The sequence below is a fragment of the Archocentrus centrarchus genome, chromosome 6, assembly GCF_007364275.1.
Source record: "Archocentrus centrarchus isolate MPI-CPG fArcCen1 chromosome 6, fArcCen1, whole genome shotgun sequence".
Lineage (NCBI taxonomy): Eukaryota > Metazoa > Chordata > Actinopteri > Cichliformes > Cichlidae > Archocentrus > Archocentrus centrarchus.
The window spans coordinates 2,480,299-2,499,982 of NC_044351.1; the positions used below are offsets into that span (position 1 = coordinate 2,480,299).

The 19,684-nt window shown below is 45.1% G+C and overlaps 2 protein-coding genes across 4 annotated transcripts; one reads left to right on the forward strand and one right to left on the reverse strand.

Moving 5' to 3' along the window:
* Window positions 1–8,818, reverse strand: kcnj11l (potassium inwardly rectifying channel subfamily J member 11, like). Of its 3 annotated transcripts, none has more exons than XM_030731574.1 (8): window positions 8,775–8,818; window positions 7,989–8,092; window positions 6,746–6,928; window positions 2,165–2,327; window positions 1,849–2,088; window positions 1,502–1,771; window positions 1,103–1,310; window positions 1–949 (listed from the first exon to the last, which is right to left on the reverse strand). In XM_030731574.1, exons 4-8 carry the CDS (start codon window positions 2,321–2,323, stop codon window positions 519–521), a joined length of 1,308 nt encoding a protein of 435 aa, XP_030587434.1. In that variant the 5' UTR covers window positions 2,324–2,327; window positions 6,746–6,928; window positions 7,989–8,092; window positions 8,775–8,818; the 3' UTR covers window positions 1–518. The 3 variants fall into 3 exon arrangements, with proteins under 3 accessions (XP_030587434.1, XP_030587432.1, XP_030587433.1); XM_030731572.1 differs by having other exon boundaries at window positions 2,165–2,350; window positions 8,775–8,817; XM_030731573.1 differs by lacking the exons at window positions 7,989–8,092; window positions 8,775–8,818 and having other exon boundaries at window positions 2,165–2,350; window positions 6,746–7,125.
* On the forward strand, window positions 8,243–17,038 carry LOC115781732 (uncharacterized). The gene is made up of 13 exons (XM_030731565.1): window positions 8,243–8,766; window positions 8,850–8,943; window positions 9,177–9,264; window positions 9,836–10,172; window positions 10,324–10,417; window positions 11,200–11,287; window positions 11,751–12,057; window positions 12,504–12,597; window positions 12,809–12,896; window positions 13,702–14,020; window positions 14,663–14,756; window positions 14,839–14,926; window positions 15,003–17,038. Exons 1-13 carry the CDS (start codon window positions 8,706–8,708, stop codon window positions 15,576–15,578), a joined length of 2,328 nt encoding a protein of 775 aa, XP_030587425.1. The 5' UTR covers window positions 8,243–8,705; the 3' UTR covers window positions 15,579–17,038.
* The last annotated feature ends 2,646 nt before the right edge of the window (window positions 17,039–19,684 follow it).

The window sequence follows — 19,684 nt, forward strand, 5'->3', positions numbered from 1 at the left end:
AGGACATCGTGTGCTACAAACCTCAGTACTTACTGGCCTTTATCAGTTCTTTTATCTGCAGTATAATAATCTACATACACGGGTTTGTAAATAATCTGTGACTAAAGGATGAGACAATAACCACGAGGGAATGAAAGAAGACAACAACAGTTAACGGAGTCCCAAAATGTCAGCAGGTTCCAGTCGTGTTTAGCCTGTGGTCAATATGCACAGGAAAAAACAAGGAACAACATCTGATGTGGTCAGTTTCTGTTGCTGTGGTCATTATAATTTAGATGAGTATGTGGTAAATAAATATAATTATCGTGAGTACTTTCAGTAACAGGAAAGGAGACAAACCTAACACAGACACATTCAGTGTTTGTCTAATAATAATGTTATTTTCTGTCTTCTTCACAAACATTTCACTGCCATGCTTTTCCAGCTCTGACACACTTTAGTGCATTGCATTGTGGGAGAACAGCATCCACTAACAGGCACATGGAGGAACTGAGTGCAGTTTTATTTAGGAGTGGTGTTCAGTCGCTCATCTCTCCGAGTTCGTCCTCTTCGATCTGCCGTCCGATCACCTCCAGCTGCACCGTCTTCTTCTGTCCTTTCTGCTCCACCTCCTTCTCTGGTTTCTCCGATTGGGCGTACCAAGGGTGAGGGGCGGAGCCGTCGTAGGCCCTTCCTCCTCTGCGGAAGCCTCCTCTGCCAGCTCGAACCAACCCCCACCCCTGCAGCTGGACATCTGACCCACCTTCCTGGACTCCTCTGGTCTGGTCGAGCTCCTTGGCGCTGAGAGACGACATCCGGACAGGAACCGTGTTTCCAAACTTGGAGTAGTCGACGCAGTACCTGCTGTCCTCCTCCGTTATGATGGAGACGAAGCGCCTCCCCCACAGGATCTCCTCCGGTATGTAGGAGGTCCGAGCCTGCATGCTGATCCCCGTCGTCTCCACCACACCTTAAAGAAGAAATAAAACGCACACAAGGTTAAAGGTCAACATGGGACCTGCTTTGCAATTTTCATTTCAGTCCAGAAAGTTTTATTTATGTAGCACCAATTCACAACTGCAGGCGCCTCGAAGCACTTTATGAATAAAGGTGAAGATCCTGCCTTCCAGGATGACGATGATCTCCAGGTCCTCGGAGGCCAGCGACTGGGCGGACAGCTCATACAGAGGGCTCCCTCGCTCCATGGTGTGGCTGATGATCAGAGGAGACACCAGGAAGATGCCATTACTCCTCAGAGGGTTCTCCACCTGGATGTCCAGCTGGCACACGGGAATCACCTCGCCCTCTGACGTCACCGTCCGCCGGACCACCTGGAGGGAAATTTTCAGGTTGAAAAGCCACTTTGTGGTTGCTTTGTGTCTCTTTGTGGTTGTGTTTTTGCCTCTTTGTGGTTGTTTGTCTGTTCCTGTCTTTACACAATCAGCAGACTAATACTGACCAGAGCTGATGTGTCAGAGTGTTTCTGAAATGACTGTGGAGCTCAGGTGAAGCTGTGGGTCACCTGCAGCTGGACTGTGGCTGAGATGATCATGCTTTTCCTTAGGTCTCCGACTCTGAACATGAAGGTCGGCCGGCCGTTTCGAGGAGCAATCACGGCGTTTCTGGAGAAGATGAGCGTCTCTGCTCGCCGGTTGGCCTGCGCCGTCTTCATGAACACGCAGCCGAGCATCACGGCGTTGATAATCAGCCCCAAAATGTTCTGAATGATCAACACAGTGATGGCCATCGGACACTCCTCTGTCACCATCCTGCCGCCAAAACCGATGGTCACCTAGATGGAAGTGCTCAGGGTTACCAAAGGACAGACGCCTACTCCTGCATCACTCAGCGAGTAGAAGTTACTCTCACCTGGACTTCAATGGAAAAGAGGAAGGCAGAGGTGAAGGAGTGGATGGCGGTGACACAGGGGACTGGCCCGGGCTCGCCGTTGGGGTCACGGGGCTCCAGGTCTCCGTGAGCGAAGGCGAGGAGCCACCAGATCATAGCAAAGAGCATCCAGGAGCAGAGAAAGGCTGAGGTGAAGATGAGGAGGGAGTGCTGCCACTTCAGGTCCACCATGGTGGTGAAAACATCCTGCAGGAAGCGACCCTGAAACGCACCAGAAAGTCTTACATCAGCTTTAGATAAACTGCACGTTTTTGAGTCTCAACAGTCGCTGTTCTACCTGTTCCCTGATGTTCTTGTGAGCCACGTTGCAGGATCCTGTCTTGGTGATGAAGCGGGCTCTCTGAGACCTCGAACGACTGCGGTTTGGCTGGTTCTGGTCCTCTGCCAGCCGGGTCAGCAGGAAGCCATCCGGCAAGAGGCCCTTCCTGGCCAACATGATGCTGCACAACACAACTTAATGAACCTGTGTTTGATGGCAGGAGGGCAACAACATGTCCAGTTAATGTTTCGCCATCATTTTAGGCACCTGAAAACACATGTCATGTGACCATTTGTGCACACTGGGCACGAGCATGCCAATGTGCACAGGAAGCAGGTACAGAATATAACAGAAAAGCAACAGCAGGAAGTACTTTAAAGACAACGTAACCTTTGCCTGATAGTAAAACTACAGGTTTAAGTGGGCGAACCTGTGTTTAAATAAAGCTTTCAGTGTGGATGGAGTCTGAGTGCCTGGGGATGCATGATGGGAGTCAAGAGGTGTCTCAAAGAAAGCGTTTGCCCCTCTCAGTTCCCCTCCTTGATTTCCCCCCTCGTATCTTAGTCCCTCACTCCCAGGATGGAGCAGAGGAAGCAAACAGCCCAGCTACAGGTGTGTTCATGGTGTCAGGTGTTACAGCATTTATGTGGCAGACACTGACTGTTTCTAATCCCACACACAGAAACAGCAAAGGACCGATAAAGACCCGTGAAGCTCATAGCACACCTGTTCTATGGAGGACCAAAACTGACATAATTAAAAATAAAAGCAGAAATATATATATATATATATTTACTTATATATATATATATATATATTTACTTTACCGTATGCATTTCTGCCTCATTATGCAAATGAGGAGGGCTGCCTTCTTGCTGCAGCTCCTTAACTATTGGTCAATAAACAGGAAGGAGCAGGATCCATGTGCAGATCGATTGTGCACTGATTTTCACTGACCCCAAAAAATTCGGCAATATCCGTAACTGACACACCCGCAAGCAAAAACGATTCCAAGGCATCAGCAGGTATCAAATATCCAGGTCTCCCGACAGTTGTGCAAGCGACACGCCACCTCCTCCAAAATCTGGAGAACTAATGGGTCAGCTTCATTATCTGTGTCTGCAGCTAAACGGAGTAGCCTCTCAAATATCTACACAAAACAATAAATACTCATCACTGACAGTATTGTTTCAGCTAAGCTAGCAAGGTGACTGAATTCTTCTGCAATTGTCTGAGACATCTGGGTTAATATCAGTATAAAGTACCTTTTGGTGTCCTCATCAGAATCAATAAATTATTGTTAACATGTTTCAAAATAATGAAAAATTGAGGTATTATTATTATAAATGTGGATACACTGACACACACATCAGTACAAGAACAAGTTTCTTTAAATGAATTTGACTAATTTTATAGCATTTTCTTTGGTTGGATGGATCTGTTTTTGCTACGTCCCACACGCTGCTCTGCTCCTTTCAGGCAGTGTAATAAGGTATTAAATGGCACAAAATGAAAATACTTTTTAAATGTTCTTATTACTCTTACCAAATTATTGGGTAAAACAAACCATTTTGATTTTTTTTGTCTCTATTTTTATTATTTTATTTAACATTTTGTGCACGTCCCTAAAACTACTGTCCACCCTGTCATCATGGAGTAACTGCCCCTTTAAGAGACCAACTAATGAAATCAGTAACATCAACAGCCTGAATCTGTCTTTCTTCAGTGGAGGTTCAAACAACTGCAGCAGCTACAGTGAGCAGCTTATATTTCCTAATTTTGATGTAATTATGTTGGTAGGCAGGTGTGGTCAACCTTAGCATGTCCACCCTGTCAGAGGAAAAGCTGATTAACAGAAAAAGTTTTCATGAAGTTTAAATATATTTTAAAAAGCATGTGGTCTCCTTCAGTAATCAATAACTTTGGTAGCTGATGGTCCTCCATATGCTTCTTAGATACTAAATTAATCCAAAAATGTCCACCCTGTCACCAAACCCCACATGACAGGGTGGACTCTGTATTGTATATTTGGGATTTTCTTTTCTTTTCTTTTCTTTTTTTTACATATTTTGATGAGATGGTGATAATTTAAGAGTTATTTGAACTTTTTTTCTCACATAAGGCTCATACTGCTAAACAGGGTCATTGGTGAGTTTTGTGTTGTCTTTTTAGAGCAATGGGTCCAGAGCAGAGACAGCACAGCAATGTTGGGAACACCAAGATGCTGCTCCAGACAGAGGAAGAGATAAAGACAGAAAGACTGGAAAGAAGAAGAAGAAGAAGAAGAAGAATATCCCTGAGCTCAGTGAGACAGAGAAGATAGAGAGAGAGAGAGACGAGTATCCTGCTGCCTTAACTTACTGTGGGAGAAATGCATCAGTACAATTGAGATTATTTTTTTTTTAAAGTAACATCCTTGTTTCTACAAGATTCCCTCCATCCATCCATCCATCCATCCATCCATCCATCCATCCATCCATCCATCCATTCTCTTCTGCTTATTCTGTTCAAGGTCGTGGGGGGGGGGGCTGAAGCTTATCCCAGCTGTTATAGGGTGAGAAGCAGGGTACACCTGTACAGGTCGCCAGCCTGTCGCAGGCCTAACACAGAGAGACAGACAACCATTCACACCTATGGGCAATTTAGAGTGACTAATTAACCTGACCCCGGTAAGTGCACATCTTTGGACTGTGGGAGGAAACCCACGCAGACTCGGGGAGAACATGCAAACTCCACACAGAGAGAGAGAGAGGCCCGGGCCAAGGTGGAATCAAACCCAGACCTTCTAGATGTCATTCTAACTGTGAGGCAGCAGTGCTAACCGCCACACCACCGTGCTGCCCTCTGAAAGATTATGTTAGTCAAATGACAACTGGACACAAGCAAACAGTCACACAACTTAAGAGAAAAATGCAGAGTTTGTGTTCGATACAATGAAGAACTTAGGAAGTGACTCCCAGAGAAGCAGTTAGTCATACACTTCCTTTTGCCACCTTAGATCCTATCATAGATCTTAATTGTGATGCAAAAAGCTTATGAATGTTCATATTTATATTTTGTAATGTTCACCTTTGTTGAGAAAGCTCTTAATAAATCTGTTCATGTCAGCAGTTAATTTTTGTCCACCCTGTAATTTTTCAGTTTTTTAAAAATAATCAAGTTATCGTCCTTGGTTAGTAAAAGCTTTTCACGTTTTCTTAATAAACTAATCACTGCTAAATAATATTGACTGAAAAACTGATCAGATCGTGGTTTTTAGAGATTTTATTGAAAAAGGAAAACACAGCTATCACAGATTCTTTGAAGACACGAGCAATTTGCAATTATTTCACTATTTTCAAAAGCCTTCTTTTACCAAATAAATATTATTATTGAGCAAGGGACAAACTATCCGTTTGAAAATGTGCATTGTATAATCATGTTGGTATGAAAATGTATTTATTTTCATTTGACTTTGTCCATGACAGGGTGGACATATTTTACAATGTGATCATTCTTCATCTGCTTGCAGTAAATTCATAAAAAGTGTGGGAGCGTGACCAACATTCATTTACAACAGCCTATGGTCAACTTGATACAGTGGATATGAAATTAGTTGGCAAATTGAAACTTTTTTTGGGATAAATTACGATGTCCCAAAAGCACTTTTTGGTGATATTGACCCATCTCTGCTAGGGCTTCACTTCCTCTAAAATTAGGCGTTCTCCTGAAACGGCCAAAAGCGCAGGCATGCACAATCGATCTGCACATGGATCCTGCTTCTTCCTGTTTATTGACCAATAGTAGAGGAGCTGGAGCAAGAAGGCAGCCCTCCTCATTTGTATAATGAGGCAGAAATGCATACAGTAAAGTTAAAAAAAGGAGACGAGGAAATGTAAAAAGAACAAAGGCTTGTATAAGGAAAAGACAAAACATTAAAAAAAAAAAAAAAAAAAATATATATATATATATATATATATATATATATATATATATATATATATATATATATATATATATATATATATATATATGCTTTTATTTTTAATTATGTCAGTTTTGGTCCTCCATAATGTGCATCCTTGATTATATTTTTAGATTCATCTCCCACCAAAAAACAACCAGAATGAAAACGGGTGTTTGTGCTTGTTTTGTTTTTCTGTGGTTATTTGTGATGGAAAATGGGAAACATTAATAGGCTATGAATTAACAGCGATAGTTAACCTGTTTTTGGTTATTTTGTTAATAACTGAATCACGCTGAACTTTGGACTCCTGCTTGGGCTGAATCAGCAGGATGAGGGTGTTTCTGTCGCAGGTGACAGGTTGAGCCTGGAGGATGTGACCTCTGCTCTCGCCTGTTTACTATCGACGCTTAAAGGCGGAAATGACGACAGAATTATTAGTCTAAAATAGTCCCTTACGTCTAAAGGTGTGTGTTTAGATGACATCATTTTAACCGTAATCATAAATAAAAGGATCTAAAGTCATATTCATGCAAACAAGCAGGAACAGCATCCTCCTCGACATCCTCTTGTTTATTGGTTACTATCACCATAACGACACGCGCATCTCTCCGCTGGTGACACTGATAAAGCAGGTTAAAGTCACGTGACGTTACCTGTGCGGGAATGAGCTGTTGGAGCAGAATAAGGGTGAAGCCACCGAGCAGGCTGCTTTATGTCGACGTGAACCGTAGCGCGAACTCCATCATTCAGCCATCAGCACGTCCAGCACCACCCGAGCTGCGACCTGAGTCAGGCTAGAACAGGATACACCTGAGGGTCCGGTCCTGACTTTCAAACTAAAATACCAACAGCACACTTTATGACATTTCTGCTTGTTAACAAACAGCAACAACAAACAAAAGCTGCGTTCCCTCCAACGTGCGCTCTGACAGGCTGACTACAATATCGATTGGTACCAGTTACAGATTGATCACAGAACCCTGATGAGAAAGACTTTAAGTGTGAAGGCGTGTTTCTGGTGTGGTATTCCCTGAATGTGATGGAGCTGACTGGGGCGCAGGATGCTGAGCAGGTTCCGCCTGCAGAGGCTTCCTGCAGCCTGCAGGGGGCACATTAACGGGTCCGTGTGATCATTTGCACCACAATGACTAAATGAGACAAACAAACAACACAACAGAGTGACGGCGGCGGAGCACAGAACAACATGGAGTTAAATATACTCAAAATAAATAATTAATTAATTAATTAATTTTAACCCAAACACACTCAGATATATATATAATCAGCCACAGATGTTCCCACATTTCTGGCTCCAAACATTTATTTTCATTTATCACAGAAAATACTGAATCTTCAGGTTTGTATGTATTCAGGTCTGGACTTATGACCCGCTGCTGGTCTGATCTGGGACTTTATTAGAGGCTTGGATTTACATTTGTGGGTCCTGCTCTGGGAGTCATACTGGGACGTGATTTGGGACTTGTGGGTCTGAGCTGGACTGGGATAAACTCCCTGTGGGGACTTTACTGCAAAACCAGCTGATTCGAATCGACAGAAAGCGGATGCTGTGTACTTTTACTGAAAATACTCCTTTAGACTACTATTTGGTAAAATTTGACTTAACATCTAACACCTTCCACCACTGAAGTGGGAAAAAAGCAAATATTACACATTATATCCTATTATGTTTGATTAATTCTTAAACTATTTGTTTAAACGTTAAATAGGGGCTATAAAATAAAATAATTAAGTAAAATCCACTAATAATAATATTAAGTGGCAGGGCAGCGCGATGGGGCGGTGGTCCTGGGTTCTCCCCATGTCTGCGTAAGTTCTCTCCGGGTTCTCCGACTTCCTCCTACATCCACAGACCGGCAGTCAGTGGGGTTAGGGTACCTGGTGGTTCTAAACTGTGTTCTGCGTTAGCTCTGTGAAAGGCTGTCGACCTGTCCAGGTGTGCCCCGCCTCTCGCCCCGTGGCAGCTGGGATAGTCTCCAGCCCTGAGTCAGATAGACAGAAGAAGATGGGTGGGTAATAATAATAATAATAATAATAATAATAATAATAATAATAATAATCATATAAAAAAATCAATTAAAAAAATTCCTGTTTATGTTTTGACCCCGCCCTCCCGAGACGCAGGTCGGGTGACGGCGGAGGGGCCTCGGTGACCATACCGAGCGTACCCTCTTCTCGGAGCAGAGAGTCGGGATGCAAGCTCCGGTAACGGGGACGCTTTAATTCATCCGCCAGTCGGAGGAGGTGACATAAGATACCGTGAGTCGGCGGAGGTCGGGGCCGAGCCGAGCTAAGGGGAGCCGGTGTCGCGGTGCGTGGGAAGCCCGGCTCCGCGGTCCGTTTGTTGTTTAGCTTTAGCCGCCTGAGCTAGTTCCCAGCCTCCGTCCGTTAACGGCGTACCGGAAGGAGACGGTGAACGGCCGCCCGTTCACAGAGACGGAGACCGCCCGGCACGGCCACCGTGATGGACGGAGGAGCCCCGCTGTAGGAGGAGCGGAGCTGGCGGAGCTGCAGGATGCGCTAGCGGATGTAGTTAGCATCGGGCCCGAAGCCTCCTTCCTTTCTTCCTTCCTTGTCTCCTAGCTGTCTCCTCTCATGATCACGATGGAGCCAACCCCCCACCCGCTGCCTCACTTCCCAGAGAACTCCTATAAGAGTAAGTACCTGTATGCGCACCTGTGCAGTGTCCGGGGTGTTCGAAGGCGCTGCTGACCTTTGACCTCTGCTGCCTGCCCGCAGTGACCGAGGAAGATGTGAAGAGGCTGATCGAGTTCAGGGCGTCCAACGAGGCCCTGTTCACAGGAAAGAGGAACTCTGCAAAGATAGCCTGGAGGTAGGAATCAGCTCTTCTCCAGGGCTCACCTGAGCAGGTGACAGGTGAGCCGAGGAGCAGCAGAATCAGTTTAATTTCACGAGGAACCAGTTACCTTACTAATCGTGGTCCATACCAGCCAGCCAAACGTCTACATATAAGAGAACACCGTTATAATGCAGAGAGGTGTGCAGTATGATGATTGGCAGCATCTTCTTGCTCTCCTCTCTGAGTCCTTCCTCCTGTCTCCTCAGTACCATCCTGAAAGGCCTCGGTCTGGAAGGGAAGCTGACGGCAGACCAAATCGCCAAAAAATGGGACAACCTGCGGACAAAATACAAGGTAACATGAGAGGGTGTGGAAGTGGTGGAATATACTCATGGACAGCCCCGTCACTCTTATTTAAAATGTCTGAACTTCCTGTCTCGCGCTGCGATCTTTGAAATCACTCAGCTGTATCCCGAGACGATGACTCCTCCTCCTCCATGTTGGACTGCAGGTGCAGGTGATAATCTGACCCGGAGACCTGGTTTATGAGAAGAACCAGGACCATCATCTGCAGAGCAACCACATGAGGAGACACTTTGTTTTGTTTTTTGATTCATTACTTTTATATTAATCATTTTTTAAGATAAGATAAGAATTTATTTGTCCCACATTGAGGGAAATTTATGGAGGGTTTCATGAGTTTTTCTTCGAGGTGAGCACATCTGTCTGCTTTTGAGTCTCTTAGGGAGCGAGGAGCTAAAGTGGACTGGAGCGAAGCTTTAAAAGACTGACAGATTTAAATGTGTTCATATGTTTTCTCTTGCTTTTAATTCTTTTTATTTGGCCGTTTTCTCTCTGTGAAGCTGATGCTCAGCTGCAGCTACTTACGGTATGTCCCTGTTTCAGCCTGTTATCCTCTTTCCAGGACCTAAAGCAGCCCTACCAGGGCCAGGACCACATGGGGGCCGTTGTGGAGTCATGGCCCTGGTTCCACATCATGGATGAAGCCATGCAGGGTCGCCTCTACAACAGCAACCTGGTGCTGAGTCCGGAGACCGCCAGCAACGGCGCTTCCCGTGGGAACAGCCAGCCCAACCAGAACCAGGAGAACACCGACATCCTGGAGTTCCTCATCAAGACAGAAATGGAGGACACGGTGGCGGCTGAAACTGCAGCAGACCACGGGGCAGTTCACGCTGAAGCTCCACCTCCCGAGGGCATCCCGATGGGCTGGAGGAGGATGACCGAATGCTCGTATAAAAGTAGGCAGACACACCTGGCTGACATCACCAGGTTATACTGTAATCACTCCTCACACGCCTCCGACACAGTATTGGACTTTGTCCCCGTGACAGCCGTGGTCACACCAGCCTTCCTCCTGAACTGCTCCTAAACCGCTCTTCTCGTTGACAGTGACCGAACAAGAGACGGAGAGTATGATCAAACTTCGAGCGGCCAACGAAGCGCTCTTCACCGGCAGGAAACATTCGGCCAAGCCAGCCTGGAGGTGAGTTTAACACACATGTGGACCCGAATCAGAGCTCCTCAGGACTGGTTTCTGAGCTGAACCAGGTCTGAGGAGCGGCGTGAAGACCTCCACTTCCTCTGCCTTTAAGAGATCAGGCAGGTGAAGCAACAGCTGTTAAACTCAGTGTGTTCATAATTTTGGAGATTTGCATGTCGGACACAGCTTCGACATTTGCAAATATTTTCATATTTTTGTGTTTTTGTGAGGTTTTCTTAGATTTCATATTGCACTATTTGCTGAATCTTATTTATCGAAGTATTTTGACAGGTTTTATTTTCAAACATACATTTTCTGTGCTTTATAAACATTTTATTGTCATGAAATTATTTTTCAGACGTTTTATTGATATTTTTCTTTTTTTGGACATCAGTTTTTAAGTTTATGATTATGTTCAGATATTAAGCTTTTTGAGAATTTTTTTTACAGTGCTTTTTGACTTTTTTGTAATATTTATGATATTTTCTGGAAAATATAAATTAATATAAATAAAATTAAAAATATTTTTTCAGTTATATAAATATTTCTAACATTTTTGTTTGTATGTTTCAGGCATCCTGGACATTTTAATAATAATTTCTGACATTTATTTATTTATTTTTCTGCTCGTTGTCAGGCGGGAGCGGCAGTTTGTCAGCATTAATTAAGCTTGTCGATGGGTTCAATAACTGTACAAGCAGCTGATTAGTGATTTGAGGTTTGAGGGGACTGGGCTGTGAGGTTGGACTCAGATTCAAATGATCTTTATTTCTTTCATTTCTCAGAGCGATCCTCTATGAGCTGGGCCTTCAGGGGAAGCTGACCACAGACCAGCTGGCCAAGAAGTGGGACAACCTGAAGAGGAGATACAAGGTACGTCCTCTCACCTGCTGCGCAACAAGTGGTTTGTTCACGACTTGCAGGGACGATGTCGCGCGGGTTGAAATCAGTAGTGGGTGGGGCTAGTGATGCAGGCTGTGGTCTCACTTCATTAATGTCACTTTTGGAGCCTCAAGTTGGACGTTGGGGGAACTGCAGGTTTTGGCACGTCATCTTTTAGCCCCAGGTGTTGCAGCTGGAGGTGGGTTTTCATCTACTGGATTCTCGCCTACAATATATGATACACTCACTGCCGTTCACTCGCTCTTTGTAGCGTTGCATCCTTTTTTTTCTTTATGTTAAATTGAGTTAATTAAATGAATAATTAATAGTTAATATTAATTGGCATGTACAAAAGCAGAATCATGTTAAAATAAGCGGCTGTTGAGGCCGCAGTGTCCCTGTGAATTGTGGGTAATGGGAGCTGATGTTGACAGGATGGTCATTTCTCCTCCAGGAGCTGAAGTTTCCCGCTCGAGGCGTGGAGACCAACCCCAGCTCCTGGCCCTGGTTCTACCGAATGAACGATGCCATGGAGGGACGGTTTGCCGGCGCCGCGCCCATCCTCACTCCCATTGTGGAGGATGAAGACGAGGACTGCGAGTCGCTGTCGCCGACGCCCAAGAAGCGAGCCCGCCGAAGCCGAGGCGGGATGGCCGAGTTCCTGACGGAGTCCGAAATGGACCTGCTGGTGGATAACGAGGAGAAGAACGGGTCGGCGGCTCTGGGGGAGCTGCACCGGATGGCCGAGTTCACCTACAAACGTAAGAAGAAATGCTCACAATCAGATCAATCAGACATGATCAACTCCGAGCAGAGGAACAGCAGAGAGAGACAAAAGGGAGACGCTGGTCTTAGTCCTACCCAGCAGTCCAGGGGGATTATGGGTGATGTAGGCAGCCAGTTCAGTTAGCGGTGAAGTGAACATCTGCGTTCTGCTGCGTCGTGTTTTAAAACCTGTTCAGCAGGAGTCTGTTGGTAAAAGTGAAGTTTTGAGTAGCAGGATTGCTCTAAAAGTTCTGGATGGTCTTGGTGGAGCTTCACTGTTCAGTATAAATCGGGATGCAGGAAGTTTTTATAAATTAAGAAAAAGTGTCTGACTGAAAAGAGGGGAACTGTGAGACGTCTTGATGTTCTTAAGAACATACCACAGAGTGGTCTGGATGCATTCAAGCATGGTGTGGAGTAACGTCTGTGTTTGTTTTCACAGTGACCGAAGACGACACGAGGCGACTGATCGAGTTACGAGCTGCTAACGAGTCTCTGTTCACCGGGAGGAGGAACACCGCCAAACCGGCGTGGAGGTGAAGGAGCGCTCGACTCCGTTCTGAGCTTAAAAAAACATTGTGTGGACTTTAGAAATAATTTACTGTCCTTGTTTTTCTTTGTGTTGAGACCAGAACATTTCACACTTTCAGAGCTTCCTCTTAATGTGTGTGTGTGTGTGTGTGTGTGTGTGTGTGTGTGTGTGTGTGTGTGTGTGTGTGTGTGTGTGTGTGTTGGCTTTGTCTGCAGGGGAATAGTGAAGGAGATGGGTCTGACAGGGAAGATAACACCTGACCAGGTTGCCAAGAAGTGGGACAACCTGAAGACCAAATTCAAGGTGAACACCTCCAGCAGTTTGTTCAGCAGCAGCAGGAGCAGCATGTCTGACTTCCTTTGGCTCTGCATTACCCAGCATGCTTTCTGCTTTCTGAGTATGCACGCAGCATCCAGGCTTGTGAGATGCATCTCCTCCACCCCCAGCTCGGTCAGGTGTTCTGACGTTGCAGTTTGACAGTCTGTGTGATTTATTTATTTATTTATTGATGTTCTAATGAAAGAAAATCAAACCCCAGGAAATAAAACTTTACTGTTACAGACGTGTTTGATTTGAAGCTCAACAGTAAGAAATTCTTCTTTTCTTGCTCAGTCCGTACCGCAGTGCCGTGGGTTCTTCCTGTTCTTTCCTTTCACAATAAAAGTAGACATATACACACTGCTGCGCTTCAACATTGTATTAAAGCAATTTACAACAGGTTCCAGAATAAAACATTATCTTTTATTTTACTAGTTATGGAAGGATTTATTTTTTCATATTAATGATAGATTTTTCTTATTTGTTTTAAGGTTGTATTACACATGAGGATTACATTTTTCTTTATCAGATAAATGGTTTTATTAAAAATTTGTCTATGAAGCTGATTTTATAATCTGTGAATTTGGATTAAAAAAAAAAAACAACCACCCTGTACATTAGATGCACAAAGTAACTGCAACTAAATCTGGTTGAAAATAAAATCTAATGTGCCGCTAAACATATTTAATCAGTATGTTAACAGCATATAGTGTGTCATTTTACTCACAGATTATTCTCACATTCATTTAAACGAGAGTTTATATTTCCGTCTTCTCTGCTGTGTCTGAAGGACCTGAAGTTTCCTCCTCGGGGGATGGAGGGTCAGACCAACCCGGCCTCGTGGCCTTGGTTCCAGCTGATGAGCGACGCTCTGGAGGGACGTCTGGCGGGTAAAGCTCCCCGAGTGACGCCCATCTGGACCAACGAGGAGGACGGCGTGTTCAGCTCGTCCCCGCCTCCCGACAGAGACTGCCTGATGGTGGAGAGGAGCAGCGTGTCGGAGCTGGAGAGCATGGTGGGCGGAGACAATGCGGAGTCTGACGGGAACGTCACCTACATCGACGCCAGTGGAGAGGAGTGTTCGACGCCCTCAGACCCAACTTATAAAAGTAAGAAGCTTTCTTCATCATCACCGTCCTGTAAAAACAGCTTCCATAAAGATCTGCAGAAGTTTCTGCTCCTCATCACCTCCAAAACCACCTGCCAGCTTTTTTCAGGTGATTTAAGCTTTTAAAGATGAAAAGACTCCACGAACAGCTGCAAACGCAAATTACAGCAAGCAAAGAAGCGATATTTAGTTCCTCAGAGAAAACCGTACATAAAAGAAACACAAAAGTCTGTGATGACAAAAATAAAATTAAAAATTGCTGCAGTTAATACCATACAAAAATATAAACTAAAAAAAAACAGTAAATAAATGAAAGAAGATGGGAAATGTATGCATACAAAAAATCAAAAAAATGAAATAAAGAAATAAAAATCTTATTAACAGCAATATTATTATTTTAATTAAATTTCAAAATAAAATAGACATGAAATTTATGCTCTATAAAAAAGATGTATTCTAATAAAGATATAAAAACTAAAAATTCAAACTAAAATGAAATTACAAAAGATATAAAACAAAATGTCACATTAAAAGCAAAAAAATAAAGAAGACATAAAATTTATACACTCAAAAAAATGTAAGGTAGTGTCAAAAAAGTAAAAATAAATAAAAATTCCTGCATATTTCTCTGTGTGTGTCTCAGTGACCGACCAGGACACCAGGAGGATGATTAAACTTCGAGCTGCTAACGAGGCGTTGTTCACCGGGAGGAGGAACGCTGCCAAAGCCGCCTGGAAGTAAGTATCCCTCCTGTGTGGATGAGTGTCTGAGGAGCCCCGATGGAGGTGTTCCTGACTCTGTGTCCTCACTTCCTGTCAGAGCCATCCTGAAGGAGCTCGGGCTGCAGGGAAAGGTCTCCACTTACCAGATGGCGAAGAAGTGGGACAATCTGAAGAGGAGATACAAGGTAGAGCTTCACTAACGTCCCGCCTCATTACAGCTGCTCGTGGCTGCATGTTTATAAAATCCTCTGCTCTCCTCAGGACCTGAAGTATCCTCCTGTCGGCATGGAGAGTGTGGCAGACGGCGCCTCCTCCTGGCCGTGGTTTCACCTCATGAACGAAGCCATGGAGGGCCGGCTGGCAAGCAGCGCTCCCCTCTTGACGCCCGTCACTCAGGATGACGATCAGCCCCCGGACATCGCCCCCAGACACAGGCCCCGCCTTCCACCTCCCCCACCACCCCCTCACCCGTCTTCCTCGGACTACACGCAGGAGGCGTTCGGCGATGCCTCGGAGCAGAATCAGCGGAGCTCGGAGCCGTGCGACGGGCCCCTGGGGGGGCTGGAGAGGGAGTGGGAGATGGTGGAGAGGGAGAGGGCGGCGCTGGAGCGAGAGAGGGAGATGGTGGAGAGAGACAGAGCGGCACTGGAGAGAGAGAGGGCGGTGGTGCAGGCGGAGAGGCTGTGGCTGGACAGGGAGCGGGCGGCCGTGGAGCAGGACAGAGCCATGGTGGAGCAGGAGAGGGCGGCGCTGGGCCGAGAGAGGGAGGTGCTGGACCAGAGAGCTCTGATGCTGAACTCTGTAGGACACTCCGGACACCTCAACGCCCTCATGTAGACCACTAACACACTGTGGGGACGTAGACCGTCCCTGTAGAGACCTCAGGGTGGTCTGTCCATGCAGGACAAACTGTACTGACAGGCCTGCTGCACCTCTGTGGATCCAGATGTGGCTGCTGTGAAGGACTGAGCTCGCTGGGGGGGTGGTGGTCCTGGGATCAGACAGTTTTGTGAACAGGTCCATAAAAATCAAAAACATGACCTGATTCAGGTACGGCTGATCTCACGTTCAAGGTCGTGTTCTCGGGCACCTTTTTTAGGTCTCTCTGTAGAAGTCCTGTTATGTTCCCATTTAGTTATGCCTCGGTGATACGCTGGATCTCCTCCAGTGTGTTGAAACTCTGATTATTCAACACTCTGCTCTCAGCAGCAGCGATGATCCTCCGCATGAAACTCGGGTCAGTTTGACGCAGCACTGGAGGTCCGAGGTTTAAAAAAACAACCAAAAAGATAGCAGCATCACCAAAAACGCTCCAGAGGTGCCCAAGAAGACGACATTGTGGAGATCGGTTACCTGTTGATTCAGTTTTTGATTTCCATGGGACTGCTCCTGGAAGGATGCGGACTGGTTACCAGGAGAGCAGCACAATCAGTCAGGCAGGAGTTTGTTTCTGTGTTTAATGAAGCTTCCATGGAGTTAAACCTGTTTGCATCCTGACTACCACAAAGTGCTTTCTTTTGAAGGAATTAAAAGGCTCCTTCAGAGCACGGTGCCCCTGTTAGGAAGGGGTGCAGAGATTAGGCAGATTAAAGCAGGTTTCCTCCTCGGGAACGCTGTAGGCTCTTCCCGGGAATCCCACGCGTTGAGAATGCCCACTTCAGTTGCACTCATTTAAGATGATGTTTGTGATTTGCGCAGATGTGCCCAGAGGAGGCTGTACTGAAAATATTCTCCTGGCCTACTTTTGACTGAAGCCGCACTGAGCAGTCAGACATGAACAACGCAGCGATGCTGGCCAGTTTTCAAAATAAAAGCTCTGCGCAGACTCCTGGTGTGATTTGAAGTCGCACAGAGGACAGAACAAAACCTCCAGAGTGATTGAAGCAGTCACAGAGTTATTATACGAGGTCATCGTGGTGATGGAGATGGGCTGACAGGACCTGAGTTGGAGGCGGAGATTCCTGCAGTGCAAAGTGATGGATGAAGTGATGATTTCACTTAATATTTTTAGAAGAAACAATTCCACTCTGTTTAAATTAGACACGTAGAGCACTGCAAGGTCCAACCCTGAACTTTCTGTACTCAGGTGCAGTATTGCTCCCTGAGCCAGGGGGGTTTTGGGGTAAAATAATCCTTACTTAGACCCTGGATCCTGCAGTGGAAAGCAGATCCCTTAACCCCTTAACTGGCAGCAAATAAAATCACCTGAAACAACTACATAACACCCTCTGAGTATTATTGGCTCTGAACAACCCATTTCATAGCCTATTAATCGGCTGCGTCTGGTCCGCGGGCCGAATGAAGTGCATTTATATGGCAGGCTAGACCCGCCCATTTTGACTGACACCTCATTCGGCCAATCATGTTAAGAAATGGGGTTCCCAGAGCCAATAATACTCAGAGGGCGTCACGTAGCTTTGTCAGGTGATTTGGTGCAGCCAGTTACATGATTGGCCGAATGACGTGTCAATAAAAATGGGAGGGTCTAGCCTGCCATATAAAAGGGACTACAAACGGCCCGTCACCGGGCCCTTGCCAGTTAAGGGGCTACAATGATCAGAAACCTTTAATCAGTACACCTGATTTACACCTGGAGCCTCTTTTCTTCTTTTATCTTATTGAGCATGCAGTGTCCTACACTCAACATTGTGCCTGAACGCACCATGACACAATTGAGGAGTTGCGTTTTGACTTTATTGCTTCACATCTGGTGTAAAATGTAGATCAGGTGGAAGTGGCTCCGCCTCCTGCACCTGCATCCTTATCACACTGAATCATTTCAGTTTAACTGCAGGAATCTGAGGCCTTTGTGTTGTGCTTGTTCAGGTGAGTTTACCTGTCAGCCTTCATCTCTCTGCTATTGTTTGAGACTTTAAAAGATTTATTTCATGGAAACATGCTGCCATCCTCTGATGGCGTCACACCTCGCTTATAAAAGTCTGGCATCCATTGTTTATAAGAATCTGAAGTTCTTTCAGCTCAGTATTTGAAGCTTGAAGGCTCCAGCCGGTGTTACCGGTCATGCCTGCCTCTGCTCCTCCTGTCTTCTCTGTTTACTGTGTGTAAGCAGGACGTTCTGAGCAAAGATTTCAGTCCTGCTTTGGCTCTGATGTTGACTTGCTGGTCGGATTTACAGATCATCACCCTCTTAAAATAATGACCGAAGTCATCAAAAGTTTTATTTTTGCTTAAATCATCATATTTTCAGTCTTTTCTGAAAAACCTGAAAAAATGACTTAGGCCATTAATTTAAGTGGGTGATGGTCTGATAAACAGACCTGACGCATCAAAGCGGCTGCAGTTTGTTTGGCGGGCATTTCTTTCTGTTGGCGGTTGGTTTAAATCTGAGCGACTGGCGTGTTTTGGCTTCACTCAGCTTTAAAGGGGCATGAGTCTGCTGCTCTCTGCTGACGTGGCAGGTATTCATGTTAGAACGGACCAAAGTTACAGATGACGGGGTGTATAAAGGTGCCCCCTCGGCAGGCTTCCAGAAGTTGGCCAGTCAGAAGAAAGCAGGTGTTTAGCTCCTGTTTCTTTAAAACCACCCCCACTGAAACAGCTTGTTTCAGGCAGAGGATGACAAAATAAGCTATACTTTCTTTTTTCCAAAAATCCAAATGTTAGGATTCCTGTTCCAGCAGCAGAACAGTAAATCTAACTGATAACAGATCCATAAGCACTGCTGGGAAATCCTAATGCACAGGATTACCGTGGAGACCTTCTAAAGACACAGTTTCTGAGCTCGTCGACAGTTTTCAGATTTTATTCCCATAAACTCTGCTCCATCATTCATACTCTGACCTGATTGTGCAGCTCTGCCTGTTGTGATGATGTTTTATTGGACCCTGGAGGTTTTACACCAGTGCAACCAGTAAACTACCACTGTATGTAGACTGACTAACCCGCCATGGAGACCACTTTGAACTGATGATGTGGTTTCAGTTCTGGGCAAGCTTCTTAATAATAACCATGATGTAATCCACACAGGATTTATTCAGGCCACCAGTTTAAGCTTTTTTAACTTATTTACAGCAAACCAAGTCTTTGTTTTTGAAGTTCCTCTCATCGGTTTCCATCAGTGCCACAGAAAACAGAGACGTCTGCTGCCCCGAGGCTCCGGCACAGGACGCTCGGAGCATCTCAGCACGGCCGTTACAGAAAAATCAGTCTGACGTCAGGTGAAGAAATTTCCTTTCACTGCATAACTTTCAAGTCAGGGAGGCCAAAAATAATTAGTCTGCTGAACGTGACAGAAGACATACTACTGCCCTCTGACAGAGCCAGCCCATTCGACTCGTAACAACTAGAATGCCTTTATTATTATTAATAATAATCTGAAATGACTGCAGTCTTTTCATTATTATTAGTAACTATAATGTGCAGTCTCATCACTCGGACTGGTGTTCGGACCTTTTCTGTCAGTTTTACAGAAATCTGGATTTGAAGAAAATCAACAGTGTCTCTTGTTCATTTTTGGTTTTGCCACCAAATCAAATTAGTCTCGCTCGTTTCTGTGATAAAAGGAGAAATAATAACGATTCATAATCCACACAGAGTTGCAGCGAGGCCGTGAAGCAGAGAGAAATCAGTGTGAGGAGCGTAACTGTGCGGTTTAATTCTGGAGTTAAAAAATCAGATGTGACTCGAATGTAAACGACCGGCTGAGAGGAACAGACCAACGTTTGCTGTCACCAGCTCTTCTGTTCAGTTTGAAAATGCTTGAAGGTCATGTGACCTCTGCAGCCCTGAATGTTTTATACAGAAAGAAGTAAAACATGCCTTTATTTCCTGTCTTGGTGTTATTTGTCTTTTGAGGGGAAAAAAATAAAGTTCAATATTGAAAACAGTTTGAGTAAAAAAAAAAAAAAAGATTCTAACACGAGGTTCTTTTTTTTCCTCTTTGTTTTCCCAAAACATGCACATAAAGCTTCAATGAATGGTTG